The sequence below is a fragment of the Liolophura sinensis genome, chromosome 4 (assembly GCF_032854445.1).
Source record: "Liolophura sinensis isolate JHLJ2023 chromosome 4, CUHK_Ljap_v2, whole genome shotgun sequence".
Lineage (NCBI taxonomy): Eukaryota > Metazoa > Mollusca > Polyplacophora > Chitonida > Chitonidae > Liolophura > Liolophura sinensis.
The window spans coordinates 3434023-3450726 of NC_088298.1; the positions used below are offsets into that span (position 1 = coordinate 3434023).

Consider the following 16704-nt stretch of genomic DNA (forward strand, 5'->3'; position numbering starts at 1 on the left):
TGGTTTCATTATTGCTTCAAGAACAACTTACTGGTTTAAACATGCTGCAATATTGCCAAAATGTCAAACAAAACATAATTATTCCCTTTTTTATCAGTTTTTCTACAAATGAAACATATCTTCAAAAATTTTATTTTAAACAAGTTTAGTGCATAGCCCCTAAAAGGCAATTTAGCTGGGGTGTTTTTTCGTGCATTTTTCAGCTGGCACCTAACTCCCTTTCACTAGCCAAAGCAGAAGTAATGGTAGGAACTACTTTCCTGACCATTCCCGGCAGAAGATATTCGTATCCTTACTAATGTGTACGTTGGTTGATATCGTGCTTCGCACACACATGAAAGGATGTGTTCTAAATCCTCAACTAATTCGACCACATTGCACATGTTGTGAGGTATTTAGATGACTGTTCTGGCATTTCGGCAGATTATTCTAGGGTTTCTGTGAAGACTCCAAGTGCTTCCAGTTGACTATTTGACTTTAATCTTTAAAATGTTATTAAAGATGTCTTCCTTTCTCATCTCATTTTCTACTTTACTGGTCGAATTTGTTCAAGAGAGAGGAGAGAGAGAGAGACCACAAGTGTATATCCGTTTCCATAAATGTATACATCTTGATGCAAAACTTCTCTAATACTTTAAGACATGTATTTGCGTCTAAAAATGCCCTTTTTCGGGGCAAAAAATTCTGATGTAAACCATACAATAAACATCAAATGCTCACCTCAAAGAAACTGCCAGCCGCCTCCACAAGTAGCTGGTTAGAGTCAGGCTTGTTTTTACAGTAAGTCACATACATGGAGAACTTCTCAGCCTGAAAAACAAACAGCTTCTCTTTTAAACATTTATTTCCTTAAAGAGTTACTCAAGAACCTGTACGAATTAAAGGATGGGTTAAATAATTGTAATAGAAATTGTCTGAACTGCTTTCCAAAACTGTAATAAAATTCCAACTCATTTGTATTACAAAATTGTATTATATTAGAACGTCTATTGTAGGTTTTGTAAGATTTCGTAGGCTTGTCGTACACATGGATTCAATTGTAATGAAAAAGTAAAAGCATTTCCACCTCATTTTTAACTGTTTACCTCAGATTTTGATTGTTAAACATCTAGGCATAAGGATCGAGAATTTATAAAAGCATTTAAAAATATGTGAATAGGCATTTACTTCTTAATTATTATTCCTTTCCTTGCTAATTTTGTGGTGTTTTTATAATAGAGAAAATGAAAAGCTTGCCTCATCTGGACAATTTTCTAGACAAAGGGAGGTAATTCAACCTTATCTTGCTAATACTCAATATTTTAATAAAAGAAACACTTTGTTAATGACTTAAAAGATCAGACTGTAGAAATTATTAAATATTTTGGTACAGAAAACACAAATCATTCCAAGCCCCATTCAGTACCCTTTTACGCTCTTCTTTGACACAGTTTGTGTGTTAATACATATAAATGTAGAAAAACATGTCCCACAACATCTTAGCAAAAACAACTATAGAACCGAACATCTCGAGTTCTTGTAATTGACTTTTCAGCTGTAAGTACTTACCCAGGTTACAAAACAATGACCCACATCTTCTGGTATTGTTTCATATTTTTCCAACTCTTTCAGAAAGACACTGTAAAATGTACAAGAAAAAGAATATATATCAACATGTTTTTATTTACATGTGTCTTTCCAATGATCTCACAACTTCCACCTCCCCCCCCCTCCAAAAATTGCCTTTTCTAAGGCAAATAAATTATCATCCAATTTGGCTTTTGGAGCTACTTACATCTGTCCAGGAAGATATCATTCTACCTTTCAAATAAACCTTAAAAGAAGTGGTGTAAAACAAGTGTATGGAATTTCCCAGCTGGGGATTGAATTCATGACCCCTGCATATGAAATTCTATTTAAAACAAGTCTGATACAAACCTGTTGTGAAACTGGTAGATTTGAGCGATATTGCTGAAGATAACTCCACATTTATCGCGGATTTTCGGAGGTATGTTGTTTTTAGCATTGGTCATTTCAATCAGGTAGCTCTATAAAAATAAAGAATACACTGTCAGCATAATTGTAACATTACAGTTATAACATTTATTTGATTAATTTACATCTTTGCACATCGTACTCTCTAAAATATTTAGAGAAACAGCTGCATTCTGCCGCCCCAAACTGAACCAAGACAAAATTTGTAAAGTGTCCAAAGAGAACAAGTACTGTAATTCTTCAACCTTTTCAACCTCTGAATGCAGTTCTTTTTTCAGTAGAATTTTCGAACACAATTATTATGAAAATGACACCAAAATATTTGTAAGTGTCACTAAAGAAGCAAAGCTTCCTAAAACCGTGCAAGTTATTTCTCTACACCCCATAATTCTCTCTGAAAGTTTCAAAATATTGGTTGAAATGGTTGAACAATGAGGGTAACATTGTTACTGGCCATGAAACATGGATTTCACTTGGTGACCCAAATGATACAGAGTTAAAACCACCTCACATTCAATAGTTCAAATACACTACTGACACTGAGACTAGAACAATTCCTGGCAATTACTCACAATGAGGCTAGAACAATTTCTGGCAATTACTGACACTGAGATTAGAACAATACCTGGAAATTACTGACACTGAGGCTAGAAGAATTTCTGGCAATTACTGACACTGAGACTAGAACAATTCCTGGCAATTACTCACAATGAGGCTAGAACAATTTCTAGCAATTACTGACACTGAGATTAGAACAATTCCTGGTAATTACTCACAATGAGGTTAGAACAATTTCTAGCAATTACTAACACTGAGGTTAGAACAATACCTGGAAATTACTCACACTGAGGCTACAACAATTCCTGGCAATTACTCACATTGAGACAGACTTCGAGATCCTTGACATACGCCCTCTCTGTTTGTAACAGTTCAGCCATAATAAACCTGTAGTTCAGAAAAGAAAAACATATGAAATTCTGTCACTAATTATTTTATGATTCAAGGCTAAGAAGATTGGAAGGTGGGGTATTTCACATATACGAATGCAGACAACATGTTTGCGAGAAAATGTTATATGGCATACAGTAGGAGAATCCGAACGGAGAGCGAAACATTCAAGAGGAGAACGTAACTCAATAAATCATAAACGTTCAGCTTTGCATGTTGACATGCCTTTCCATAATTCTTTACACACTACATATGGGCCCAACATACTGTATACATCCTTCAACTTACTGTCATTTGAAACATTCTTAAGCTGTCTGAAACTCAGCAAACACAGTTGAGATAACAGTAATTATTCAGAAAAATATCAACTTAAACCTTCATGTAAAAGTACATGAAGTTTTTAAAACAATTTATCCTGCCACCAACAAATAAGAAACGAGAAACACGGCACGTACTCTCTTCGTCGAGCAGACCGCCTCTTTTCCTCGGTCAGCTCCTTTGAGGTGTGTTGTAGTTTTTCTTCAATTGTAGGGTCACTATGGCGATCTTCTGATTCGCTGTGATGAGTCTTGCCCTCTTGCTGTGGAGGCTGTTGGGGTGTCGATTGTGGCTGAAAACAAATTGATCTGCATGAGAAGGGAATGGACCACTTGTCTGTGTGATTTTCAACAACTTTCAAACGTAATCTAACTTGAGCAGGTCAATCCAGATGAATGCAGGGACACTAATGACATAAAACTAGCCAAGGTCATTTCTGCCAAGCTGATTTAAGAGACAAGTTACAAACTTGGCAAAGCTACCAAAAAGCTCACCTGTATTTATTTATTTGTTTATTTATTTATTTATTAGACTAGAAACATCATGTCAAGAAAGTCCATACGTATAAATTTATTTATTTGTTTAACTGTTGTTTTACACCGTACTCATGAGTATTTCACTCATATGACAGAGGGCAGCAATATGGTGGGAGGAAACCGGGAAGAACCCTGGGAAACCCACAACCATCCACTGGTTGCCGTCAGACATTCCCAGCTATGGGCTCATCTGTATGAGACACACAAATGAGACACGTCAGTTCAATACAGGGAGTACTGAAACCTTCACCTTCACCTGGATTTAATGCACAAATGAAATGTGACAGTCATGAATTTGGTATTAAAATTTACGCTAATTAAAACACCTGCAGGGCATCAACGGTCCCCTTCTTGTTACTGTGTTTTACATGTATACAAAATCTCAGCTCAATACATACAGTACTTTTTAAATAAACCACAACTAAATTTACCTGTAATAAGACTGCTTTCACTGTTATTGGCATTCATGTCGAAACTCGAGGTGTTAAGTTATGCCTGTACTTTGAACAACAAGCTAAAGACTGATTTACAATGTTTCATGACACTGTACCTCCACATTTAAACTCTCTTCATCAGTCATCCACAAATTACTGAAAAAGCCTTTCAGGACTAATGTCCATCTTTGCATTGATCACCTCTTGACTTACCTCTTCAGTTAAACCCAGAGTTGTCTCCAATCGGACTCGGTACTTCTCCATACGAGAGGAAAAGTCCTTGTACCTTTTGTCTACAGCAGACACCCACGACTTGATGCTGTTGGCATGGGGATGACCTTTGGTGACTAAACTCTCGGCCAACTGTAACAAGAGTTTGACTTTTTCTTTGGTTTCCTGAAAAAGAAAAGCAAAAAGATTAAGTCAGTAAGACAGGAGTGTTGACAAAATATGTAGAATAAGAAAAACACTGAAAACAACCGAAACAGAGTGAAGAAGGGCAAACCATTGTGAAAAAGAAGCAACTCAGGACAAACAAATGTCAAACAAACACTGAGCATTTCAACCAATCACCGAGGATTTCAACCAAACATTGCAGATTTCACTTTTAAATGTAAATATACGTCATAAAAGTTTACTTTTGGTGCCAAAATGCTAAAATTTTCATTTCTAGGGTCCAAAACTAAGCTCTAAGAAAACTGTATTTCAAATTTTCACTGAAGTGAGGCAAGATTTTGTGGATTCAGTCCTACGAGAGACACTGACCTTAGCCGTTGCCTTAAACTCATGGTGCTCCTTAAGGAGAGCCTCAGTTTCCTGAGGACTCTCCCCGACATTGGTGTGTGTGGACAAATAAAACTCTCCTGTGTCATGAATCCAGTCCAGGGCCTACAACATGGCAAAAGTAACAACAGGTCAATATCCAAACGCACAAATAGCAATATCAACAATGACAGCAATATCAACAATGATAGCAATATCAACAATAATAGCAATATCAACAATATGTCAATATCCACACAAACAGCAATATCCCCATAAATATTACACAAAAAATGACAATATGAAGAAAATACTGTACTGTAAATTTCCTTACCAACAAAATTTCCTTACCAACAAAATTTTTATATCAAGAAAATGTCAAAGTCAAGAAAAATGTTAATGTCAACAAAATATCAATATTAACAAAAGTATCAATACTAACTACATATAAATATCAATATCAGAATTAAAAATGCCCAATGTAAACAAAATGTCTACATCAATATAAATTAAACACCAATATCAATCAAGAAAATATCAGGAAAATAATAATAATGTATACTGCTCACTGCTGACAATTATTACCTCAAAGCACAATTATTTTATAGGGAATAACAAGGAGACATGAGATATTTAACTCTTTGGTGCTTATATTTATGGTTCTGTAGAAGTCTAAATGCCAACAAACACTAAAATAAACAAAATCGTATGTATTCATCAGTAAATTTTTACTTCCCTACAAATTTTCCTAAATCCATGTGAAAATTAATTCACACTTTCCTCTTCTTCATCTCTGCATTGTATACAGAACATAATACTTTATTTCAAGTTTAAATATTGCACGTATCCATCTGAAAATTTTACATCCACATGAATTTCCAAAACTGATGTCAAAATACCACAAAATCAGAAACTTTGCTGCTGATTTCTACTTCTTTATAACATTCACAATTATTTGAAAAAGAAAGTTATTCTTCCAAATAAAAGATAACTATTGTTTTTTGTTATTATTTTTCTTTTTACAAAATAGAAAGAAAAAATCACACAAAACTTACTTCTCTGCCTGCCCAAAGTATCCAAATTAATTTTAAGTCCTGTTTTCCAATGCACCCACAGGACATAAATCCAAGACCGAAATTGACATAATTTGCCTTTAGTTTCATCGTCAAGACTTGCAACGGCATTTCTAAACTTCAGCCGTGTCCACAACGTCAGACTTTCATGTTAACAAATGCTAACTGAATGACAGCTTTAATGTACACATAGACAGCCAGGTGCTTCCATAACCAAATATTTTTGTATGTAACATTTAACCCTTGTCCTTGCATCACAAAACACAACAGTGCCAGAGCAAAACCTGGTTCTCAAAAAAACAAATATTGTCTGAAAGACAAAAACGTGCACAATAATCAAAATTTAAAAAAAAATCAAAACTCAGTACTTTCTCTTAATTTCATAACTTTATAACTGAATCCAAACAAGCATTAATAAATTTCAGATAAAGCTGTATGTTTCTCGATTTTCATCTAACCAGGAGACAAAGGGTTAAACATCTTTCCCACAACCACCTTAAATCTCAACAAAGACTGATTCAGAAGAAAATCCCTGCGTCAACAGAGGCTGTTGCTATTGCACTCTGAAGCCTACGCACATCTACTGCCCACGTACACACGTGCTCAACTCCTGTATTAACCTCAGATATTTCATTCTTTACTGCTTAAATCAAACCAAAAAAAAATTCAAAAAAAAAAAAAAACAATCAAAAGACAATATTCACACATTCCAACTTTCTCAGAGCCAATTTTACGGTACTGAGTGATACGCTCGATATTCAAGAATCAAACTTTTGATAACTCCCAATAACTTCTGCTCATCGCAACGTTTAAACCACACCCATTTTTTACCTCTTGAACGACAATTTTTTTTAGGGGATTTACTTACAAGAAAATATACGCACACACATTATAGAGTCAAAGATAACACAAAACAGACTGGGTTAGCTTCAGAAGATCTCCGCAAATCCCACAAAATACAGAGGTCTTGTCAAAAATAACGCTGTATGTGTTTGTGTCGATGAATAACCTGGTTTTCTGAGAAACATCCCAGACAGAATCCTCACGTTCCGTTATCCTCCATCATATGCGGAACAAAGGTGAACCCTGAACAATGCTAACAGCTCTGTATTGTTTAAGATTAATTTGGAAAGGAAATGCATTCATTTGACCTCTTATCAAATGACCTCTTCAGAGAAACACTGTGTAAATTTGTTCACAATAGATTTTAACTACTGTATAAGCCAGGGAGGATGACAAAATAAAACTGTACACTTGTAACCATTAACACAGTCCAAAATCCTTAAAATGGAACAACTCTACAAATTTCAAAGCAAAGGAAAAGAAAATCTTTACGCACCCTTAATTGCAAAAAGTGTGCACAACATACAGTTTCAGTTTGCTTGGATTTGTCCCTGCTATTACAAAGTACCTGATTGAAAACTGGAAAACAAACAATTTACCAGCTTAACCCACCTATGACGCCATGTTATAAACAAACTTATAAATGCAGAAGAGAAATCACTGTCAATAAACAGACATGATGGCTGGGGGGGGGGGGACTTGCTCTTTTTTTTGTTTGCTTGCTGATGTCGCCATGGTGGGGTGTTAGATTTACAAGCCCGTTAAATCCAACATTAATCAGGTACAAAGTGACTCGGCGAGCCACAAGGGAGATAAACCCCCACGTGTGACAGCACGGCAGACCAAGACTGATCGAGGCAGAGAAGATACAAAAGATTGGTGCCTAGACAAGTAAAGCACTCTCTCAGAACCCTGCCATAATGCTAAATGTACACAACACACACTGTGATTAGCTCTACACAACAACAACAGAGGTGTTTCTGTTCTGTCATTTAACAGTGATTTCTTGTCTTCGAATTTCTTTGTTCTTTGGGTCACGAGAGGGTGAAGGCAAACTCATTTTCTTTTATTTTATACCTATATTAGACAGATATTACATTTACAGTCTGGGTCAAAATGTTTGATATTTCAAGCTCTTCTGAAAAGCAACCTTAACAAAAACTGAGATCATCCAATATTTGATTTAGAGGTGTGACATATAAAACCACACTGAAAGTGGATAAAGTACAAGGAAAACATCACTTGTGTACTTGCATGTCAGTCATCTTTGTGATGACCAGAGCTCAGTTTGAGGCCAACATTTTTATTTTCAGGGTAATGATCAAACATTATGACCTTTGTTCCCATACCAATTTATTATACGGAACAATTTGTAACAGCTGTTCAGCAGGGTAAGTTCTCTTTCGTCACACACCAGTGTCCAATTTTTTATCTATTACACACTGGCACTATTAATCTTAATTCAAAAACTTTCAAAGAAACAACAACTACTAAAACTTTGGCAACAAAGACCCTGTCTCAAACCTACCAAGATGGTTGAGGAAATAAGGATACTGTAAATATAACCCTGTACATCTACAGATATATCCAGAACAGCTTTATGAAAATAATTCACCTTTATGGAAATACCATCTATATTTCACAACAGTATATAGATTTTTTTTTTCTCATGACCTAGGTCTCCATGACCTCCAGTCTTAAGTTCAGTCTCTTTATAAATTGTTCACTCCTTAAAATATTCCAAGACAATGCAGCAAACTTTTCTTAACTTTTCATGACAATGAAGAAAAATTAAGAAAATTTTAAGAAAAAAGACATACATGCAGTAAAATTTCATGGAAGAGCCTTGCCAAGAATTTCTTTATAACCAGTTTGAACCTTGTGTGCATATTGATGGCACTGGCCAAGCAAGCACTATTTGTAATCACCTGCTTAGCACTGCTCTAAAACAGAGCACATTGATGGCACTGGCCAAGTAAGCACTATTTGTAATCACCTGCTTAGCACTGCTCTAAAACAGAGCATATTGATGGCACTGGCCAAGTAAGCACTATTTGTAATCCACCTGCTTAGCACTGCTCTAAAACAGAGCATATTGATGGCACTGGCCAAGTAAGCACTATTTGTAAATCACCTGCTTAGCACTGCTCTAAAACAGAGCATATTGATGCCACTGGTCAAGTAAGCACTATTTGTAATCACCTGCTTAGCACTGCTCTAAAACAGAGCATATTGATGGCACTGGCCAAGTAAGCACTATTTGTAATCACCTGCTTAGCACTGCGCTCAAACAGAGCATATTGATGGCACTGATCAAGCTTCTTCTTCCGAACAGTCCAGAATTTCTAGCACTAGGTTCTCCTGCTGGAACAGCTGATCGAGGGTGGCTATAACAAAAAAAAAAAGAAAAAAAAAAAAAGGGAAGTCAGAAAAATTTGCCAAAATTTAATTTCCAAAATATCACAAAACAAAACTCACAACCATCTTTGTCTTCTAAATACAAGAAGTTTTGAAAATATACCTGTAAACATCTTGACCTGTTTTCTTTGCGTTAGTCAGTATTACGTGATATATTGAGAAGGCGTTAAAGCTCCAATCAAATAAAAAAAAGAAAATTGATTTATTTATTTATATATCTGATTGTGTTTTACGCTGTACTCAAGAGTATTTCACTTATACGATGGCGGCGAACATGATGGTGGGAGGAAAATGGTGGCAGTTGGGGGTGAAATTTTAGGTCACTTACTATAAAATCTTAATGTAATGCAAAGTCAGCTAACCACCATTGTTTACACTCGTTCTAGCCTTCCTCAACGATTACAAATTTTCAAACTTTCCGCTCACCTTTGACGTGGGGCCTCAGGACTGCGGGCCTTCAACTGCATTCCCATGAAGTGCAGATTTCTGTGAACATACTTCAGGAACGTGTCTGCAGTCCGTCTGGCCAGAGTGCACGCCTGCAACAGCAACAGCACAAGCTTATTGATTGGACGAAATCCCTCCAACAATGGACAACAACAACACTGGGTAAATCCATCCATCAATAGGTGATTTCTTCATTGAGAAAGTTTCAATCAATTTCAATCTGCCCTGATGAAAACAAGGATTATGACACATGTCTGTGGCTGCAAGCTGCCACACCTGAGAGACACGCATGGCCTAATCTAGACAGTACAACTTGCAAGTTTATACGAGAAGGAATACATGAAATAGCAGAAAAATCTGCAACAATTAGAGCTACATAACAGAGTTGTTCTTTATTCATGTATTTGAGTTTTACGTCGTACTCATGAATATTTCACTTATACGACGGCGTTCGGCATTATGGTGGGAGGAAGCCGGACAGCATCTATAGGTTGCTGGCAGACCTTCGCACATACAGCTGGAGAGGAGGCCAGAAGGAGCTGGACTTGAACTCACAGCGACCAAAGTAATGAAGTAGTTCATGCTGTACTAAAGACGTCTTACTTATTTGATAATTTTCAGGATTTAGGGATGGAGTAATCTAGTTAGGACGTGGGGGGAAACTAAAATGGAATGTAAAGTATGTAAATCACCTTTCACAAAATAAAGGCGCATGCAGCTGTAACTGGGGCATAGGAATAGACAAGAAAGACAACTCCTCTGAACTTCTACTACATTTAAAGCTATATTGATTGATTGATTGATCCTGCTGAAAATTTTTTCACTTACACCGGCCTGGATTAATTAAACCACCGACTTTTGGCAAGTCACTGAAGAGATTTCCTACACATGTGGTGCACACATATGTACACACATATGTACCCCATACTGGTGACAAACAACTGGTCTTAAACAAACGTTAGAATGCGTAAAAGACAATCAGGGTCACTGACCGTTTATGGTCACTGAGGCTCCTGAGGACAGTAGGAGCATGGGGAATCAACAAATCCTCATTCCACCGTTGTTAGGCGTTGAATATCATATTCACTGCTCACCACGATATGGCTAAAATACTGTGCAGAGGGTGTAATCAGTCACTCATTCATTCTAATCGAACGAGTTTACACCCAGCTCAATTTACCTTCAGGAAGGCCTCTTTCTGGTCCTGATGCTTGATGATGAGCTGATGGAGGTACGACACTTTGTCCGCAGCGTTCGCCCGCTCTGTGCTACACCAATCCTCGTCACGCTGATACTCTCGATCCAAACTCTCCAGGACAGAGCACACCTACAGACAGCCAAACACTAACTCTCTTCAGACATGTCCTCAGCAGATACCGGTGAGCATTAATCTATTCTATTGATTTATTTCTTTGATTCTGAGAGTTTTATTGATCTTAGAAAACTGTTTTAATGTTTGTTTGAAAGATAGGAGGATTTAAGTGCCGGGGTCAACACCAAATACAATAATTCATGACTTTCATTTCCATGTAAAAATGCACTTTCTCAGTGAAATTTTAGGCTAAATACAGCATTCAGTTCAAGACCATTCATTGGCCACACTTTCATCCAATCAGAGCCTCTGCTCACCTGTTCTGCGGTCTTGTACCAGTTCATGGAGGCCATGACTAGCTTGTGCCGCTCTTCTGCGTGGTACATTAACTGCTGCCATGTCATTGTCACATTTTCTGCGATCGCTCGCACAAGCTCGGAGTTGTAATGGCCACCCTGGATCATGGCCTCTGCCTTCTGGGTAATCTGCACCACGCTCATGTGCGTTTTCTGGAAGGACAAAAAAACGAAAAAAGAGGATAAATTTTAGAAAACGAGGAAGTTACTACACATCTCCCTGTTTGAAATGCTACAGAAAGAATTTATTTTTGAGAGGAAAAATTTATTTATTTATGTATTTATTTGATTGGTGTTTTACGCTGTACTCAAGAATATTTCACTTATACGACGGCGGCCAGTATTATGATTGGAGGAAACCAGGCTTGAGGGGGAAAAAACATACATGCGTGTGTGGTGGTGGGGTGGAGGGTGGGGGGATTTGGGGAGGGGATTAAGGGAATGCTTTACAATGCATTTTCATGTATCATTATCATAGTCTTCACGCTTTCACTTCACTGTCACTGTCCCTAATGTGAACCATGTGAAACCTTTGTCCAAAACAGATTACTGAAGTTCTGGCACAGCTTAACTCCTGGTCATATCCTGTCAAAATTTGAACACGAAAACGATCATCAGGCTATGATACGCTAAATCAACTAAGCCCAAATAAAAGTCATCAAATGTAAAACTAGCATTATCTGATGACTGTTTACACTTCCACTGTCAGCACTAAACAAGTAAGCTTGTAACGTCATGCCCACAACACATCTGAACATGGAAACATTGATGTAAGTACATGTATATTACACTTTCTACAGTAATCAAAGCCTCGAAAGCAACAGACTTTTCTATCATTACCACAGTATTGAAAGAAAGCGACTTTTCTATCATTACCACAGCCTCGAAAACAACAGATTTTTCTATCATTATTGCATCCTCTGAAGAAAGAGACTTTTCCATCATTAACACAGCCTTGAAAGAAAGCGGCTTTTCTATCATTACCACAGCCTTGAAAGAAACAGACTTTTCCATCATTATCACAGTCTCTGAAGACACAGACTTTTCCATCATTACCACAGCCTTGAAAGAAAGTGACTTATCTATCATTACCACAGAAAGAAACAGACTTTTCTATCCTTTTCTACAGCCTCTGAAGAAATAGATTTTTCTCTCATTTTTGTCAGAGCCCCTAAAGAAACAGATTTTTCCATCATTGTCAGAGCCCCTAAAGAAACAGATTTTCCCATCATTATCAAGCCTCTAAAGAAACAGACTTTCCATCATTCTTCACACACAGCCTCAAAAGAAACATACTTTCCATCATTATCACAGCCTCTAAAGAAACAAACTTTCCATCATTATCACTGCCTCTAAAGAAACAAACTTTCCATCATTATCACTGCCTCTAAAGAAACAAACTTTCCATCATTATCACTGCTTCTGAAGAAACAAACTTTCCATCATTATCACTGCCTCTAAAGAAACAAACTTTCCATCATTATCACTGCTCCTAAAGAAACAAACTTTCCATCATTATCACTGCTTCTGAAGAAACACGCTTTCCATCATTATCACTGCCTCTAAAGAAACAAACTTTCCATCATTATCACTGCTCCTAAAGAAACAAACTTTCCATCATTATCACAGCCTCTGAAGAAACACACTTTCCATCATTATCACTGCCTCTGAAGAAGCATACTTTCCATCGTTATCACTGCCTCTAAAGAAACAAACTTTCCATCATTATCACTGCCTCTGAAGAAACACGCTTTCCATCATTATCACTGCCTCTAAAGAAACACACTTTCCATCATTATCACTGCCTCTAAAGAAACAAACTTTCCATCATTATCACAGCCTCTGAAGAAACACACTTTCCATCATTATCACAGCCTCAAAAGAAACAGACTTCCCATCTTTATCACTGCCTCTGAAGAAACACGCTTTCCATCATTATCACTGCCTCAAAAGAAACAAACTTTCCATCATTATCACTGCCTCAAAAGAAACAAACTTTCCATCATTATCACTGCCTCAAAAGAAACAAACTTTCCATCATTATCACTGCCTCTAAAGAAACAGACTTCCCATCATTCTTCACACACAGCCTCAAAAGAAACAGACTTCCCATCTTTATCACTGCCTCTGAAGAAACAGACTTCCCATCTTTATCACTGCCTCTGAAGAAACAGACTTCCCATCATTATCACTGCCTCTGAAGAAACAGACTTCCCATCTTTATCACTGCTCCTAAAGAAACAAACTTACGTTTCAGGTTATCCCTAAACTCACATCTGAATCTTAAGCATCACAATCCTGATCACTTTGTGTTGGAAACTCTCCCCGTCAATTTCAAACAAAGACCACATCAGCCACAAGTATACAAAGGATGAATCAATACCACAGTCTTGTCATACTCACTGATGAAATAAAACACTGTCATAAAGAATAAGTGTATTTTATCTCAATTATCTGACGTCCATGACTTTTGACCCAAACAGCCACGTGCCAAAAACACCCTGCAGTAAAACTGTGACATGAATATGAACACATCTACCCTAGAGACATTAATAACAAGTGGGGATTTATATTTTTTTTTTATATTTTTGGATGAAGACATAACTTTTTTCTTGACACATGGCTAACCCCCTCTATCTTCCAAGATTACTATCATGTCATGATTTACTCTCCCCTGGGTCCGCTTCGAAAACTTGCTTTCAAAACCGAATTTTGTTTAGGGATCTATACCAGTATCATTTGTTTGTCAAATTCTCTATTTCAAATAACACTCCTCACGAAAAAATTTATCAGTAATTAAAATTTAATAATACTATCCCTCACCTCCTTCAGTTTTACCTGTGTTGAATTGATAAAGCCATCTGTCATAAATTACCATGTATTAATAGAAAATGATCAGTCTTGCATGTCAGACAACCACATAAACCCCACCGGGGATGTCTGCAAACCACCAAACCTCATCTCCTCAGGGACATGTAGCAGAAAAGCTGTTACACCTGTCTATTAATGCTACAATAGCATGCAATGTCAATCATCAAATAGGCCAAATTTTCACATGTATTTGTTTTCATCTTCTCCTACAAGTACAGTATTTACTTACTATTTTGTTTGATGTCTTTTATACATGTACACATGTTATTAAAGTTCCAAGTGAAATGCAAAATTTATGTATTTTTCCTTAAAATTCACTTAAAATTTACATCCGTGTAGAACTTTTTAATATTTTACATTTTAACAAAGGGTCCGCTGACAATTTCTTGGAAAACCTTTTGCGATCTTGGTTAGGTGTGCCTACATGTAGTTCAAAAAGGGTCAGTCAATCAATCCTGTAACAGAGCCCTGAAAATGTTCTGAATACAACAACACACACATTACATGAACATTGATAAATTCTGATTAACTTTCTGTCATACGACTTCAACTACTTCTCTCCGATGTAAAATTTAAAGAAAATGAAAATTTAAGTCAATCAGGAAACACTGTCCTCATATTAAGCCAATAATGGTTGTCGATGCATCTGTAACTTTATTTCTAACCGCTACGCTGCTAGAATGTGAGCTGGTCCCGAGAGACTAAAGAGCTCCTACAAGACAGCAACGGCCTTTCCAAAGGCTCTACAGCCCTTGTATTTGCCCATGCCATCTTACATGTATTTCCAACAATAGTTCTTGGTGTATAAGATGAGCCCTAGCCCTTAGGCTTGGGTGAAGATTTCACACTTTTACCCACGGCTTTTAAAGGCAATTCATTATTTTAATTAAGTTGAGTCTGCAGGTGAGTCTACAGGTGATAAGCATTTCCCACATCATAGGATTCAGAATGAATGATTATGACAGGGGAAAAAACTGTTGCATAATCACAAATACTGTAATTCACATGTTCCTGAGACATTTTTGCAAGCACATTTTTGGGGCATGATTCTGTGTAGACTGAGCAAATTTTACATTTTGTGAAGCTCCGAAATTGGCCAACCCAAGCAATGTAGTTTTTGTCTCCAAAATAAAAGTAAAAACACACATAAATCACACCGAAAGTTGCTCTTTCACATACAGAAAGACTGAAGAATTAGGGCAAAGAAATATGCTGGCACTATTTCTCAATGCGTAAACTGTGAATGCCACAAAAATGCTCAATACTGTTGTCTTTTCACAGAAGCAAAAGACTGGTTGTTATGTGAGATACACTGAAATGAAAGGCATTAAAACTGAATTACTAGTGCTATAAATAAATACAATCAGATCACATTTTGTCTGCACTCTGGTCCATCGATCATTTCCAACCCAGAAGTTTTCACCTTTGACCCCTAATCTTGGCAGCCAATCAATCAGTACCAATAGTACACACATACTCATCTAGCCACAGTTATCTGATTGGCTTCTGTGTGAGACAAGCAGGTTGGCACCAACCTTAAATATAAGTTCCTATTGTTATTCAAAGTCTATACTGAATATTTTTGTTCTGCCTCTTCATATCTCACAATTAAAAAAGACAGACATTCCCCCTGTAAAATGTCTTTCTTAATGAATTCTTCAGCATCAACATGCATTTAGCCTGCTGTTGACAGTTACATTTGAACACTGGCAACCATAACTCACGAAACACAAAGTTTTATGCAATTTGAAAACATTATTCATAAGATTTTGACACTTAGAATGTATTAATTGGGTAGGCGCACATACAAACTTCACAGAAATTATGAAATAGCCTAATCTTATGGAATTCCTGTAATATTTATTTATTTGATCGGTGTTGTACTTTTCTCACGAATATGTCACTCATATGGCCAGCATTGTGGTGGGAGGAAACCAGGCAGAGTCCAAGGGAATTCTGGCAGAAAGTTGTGACATATGGCTGGAGAGGAAGCCAGTATGAGCTGGACTTGAACTCACAGTGACCGCATTGGCGAAAGGCTCCTGTGTCAGTTTGCTTTGCTAGCATGTTAACTATGCCACTGATAACTGAGATTCCTGTAACATGTCAAATCATGCGCTATATCTGTGGTAAAGTTTATCGAGGATTAAGGCTACACTGTACTGACCTCAATAGCCATCTGGAACTGCTCATGTTGTTGTTTGAGCTGGTCAGCCTCTGGCAGGGAGTTGGGGCACATAAAACTGGAGGTCAGCATTGTCTCTCCATTCCTAATCCAACTGATCACCTGTTAACGAGCGAATAAAGATGATATTTAGAGATTAACCTTAACTCAAAACCTATCACATATTAACAAGTTTTAATGAGTGAAACATCATTCTGATTGGCTGTAACTCTTTTTCTCGTGAATTT

The 16704-nt window shown here is 37.0% G+C and overlaps 1 protein-coding gene across 1 annotated transcript in view; it reads right to left on the reverse strand.

Moving 5' to 3' along the window:
• The window catches only part of LOC135464350 (kalirin-like), a 249660-nt gene that overhangs the window by 149796 nt on the left and 83160 nt on the right, over positions 1–16704 (reverse strand). Inside the window, 13 exon segments of the mRNA XM_064741776.1 lie at positions 721–810; positions 1549–1618; positions 1918–2027; positions 2853–2919; positions 3378–3532; positions 4424–4606; positions 4976–5098; positions 9159–9230; positions 9232–9275; positions 9755–9845; positions 10934–11080; positions 11383–11574; positions 16460–16579. Of these exon segments, the coding sequence (XP_064597846.1) occupies positions 721–810; positions 1549–1618; positions 1918–2027; positions 2853–2919; positions 3378–3532; positions 4424–4606; positions 4976–5098; positions 9159–9230; positions 9232–9275; positions 9755–9845; positions 10934–11080; positions 11383–11574; positions 16460–16579 (1464 nt within the window).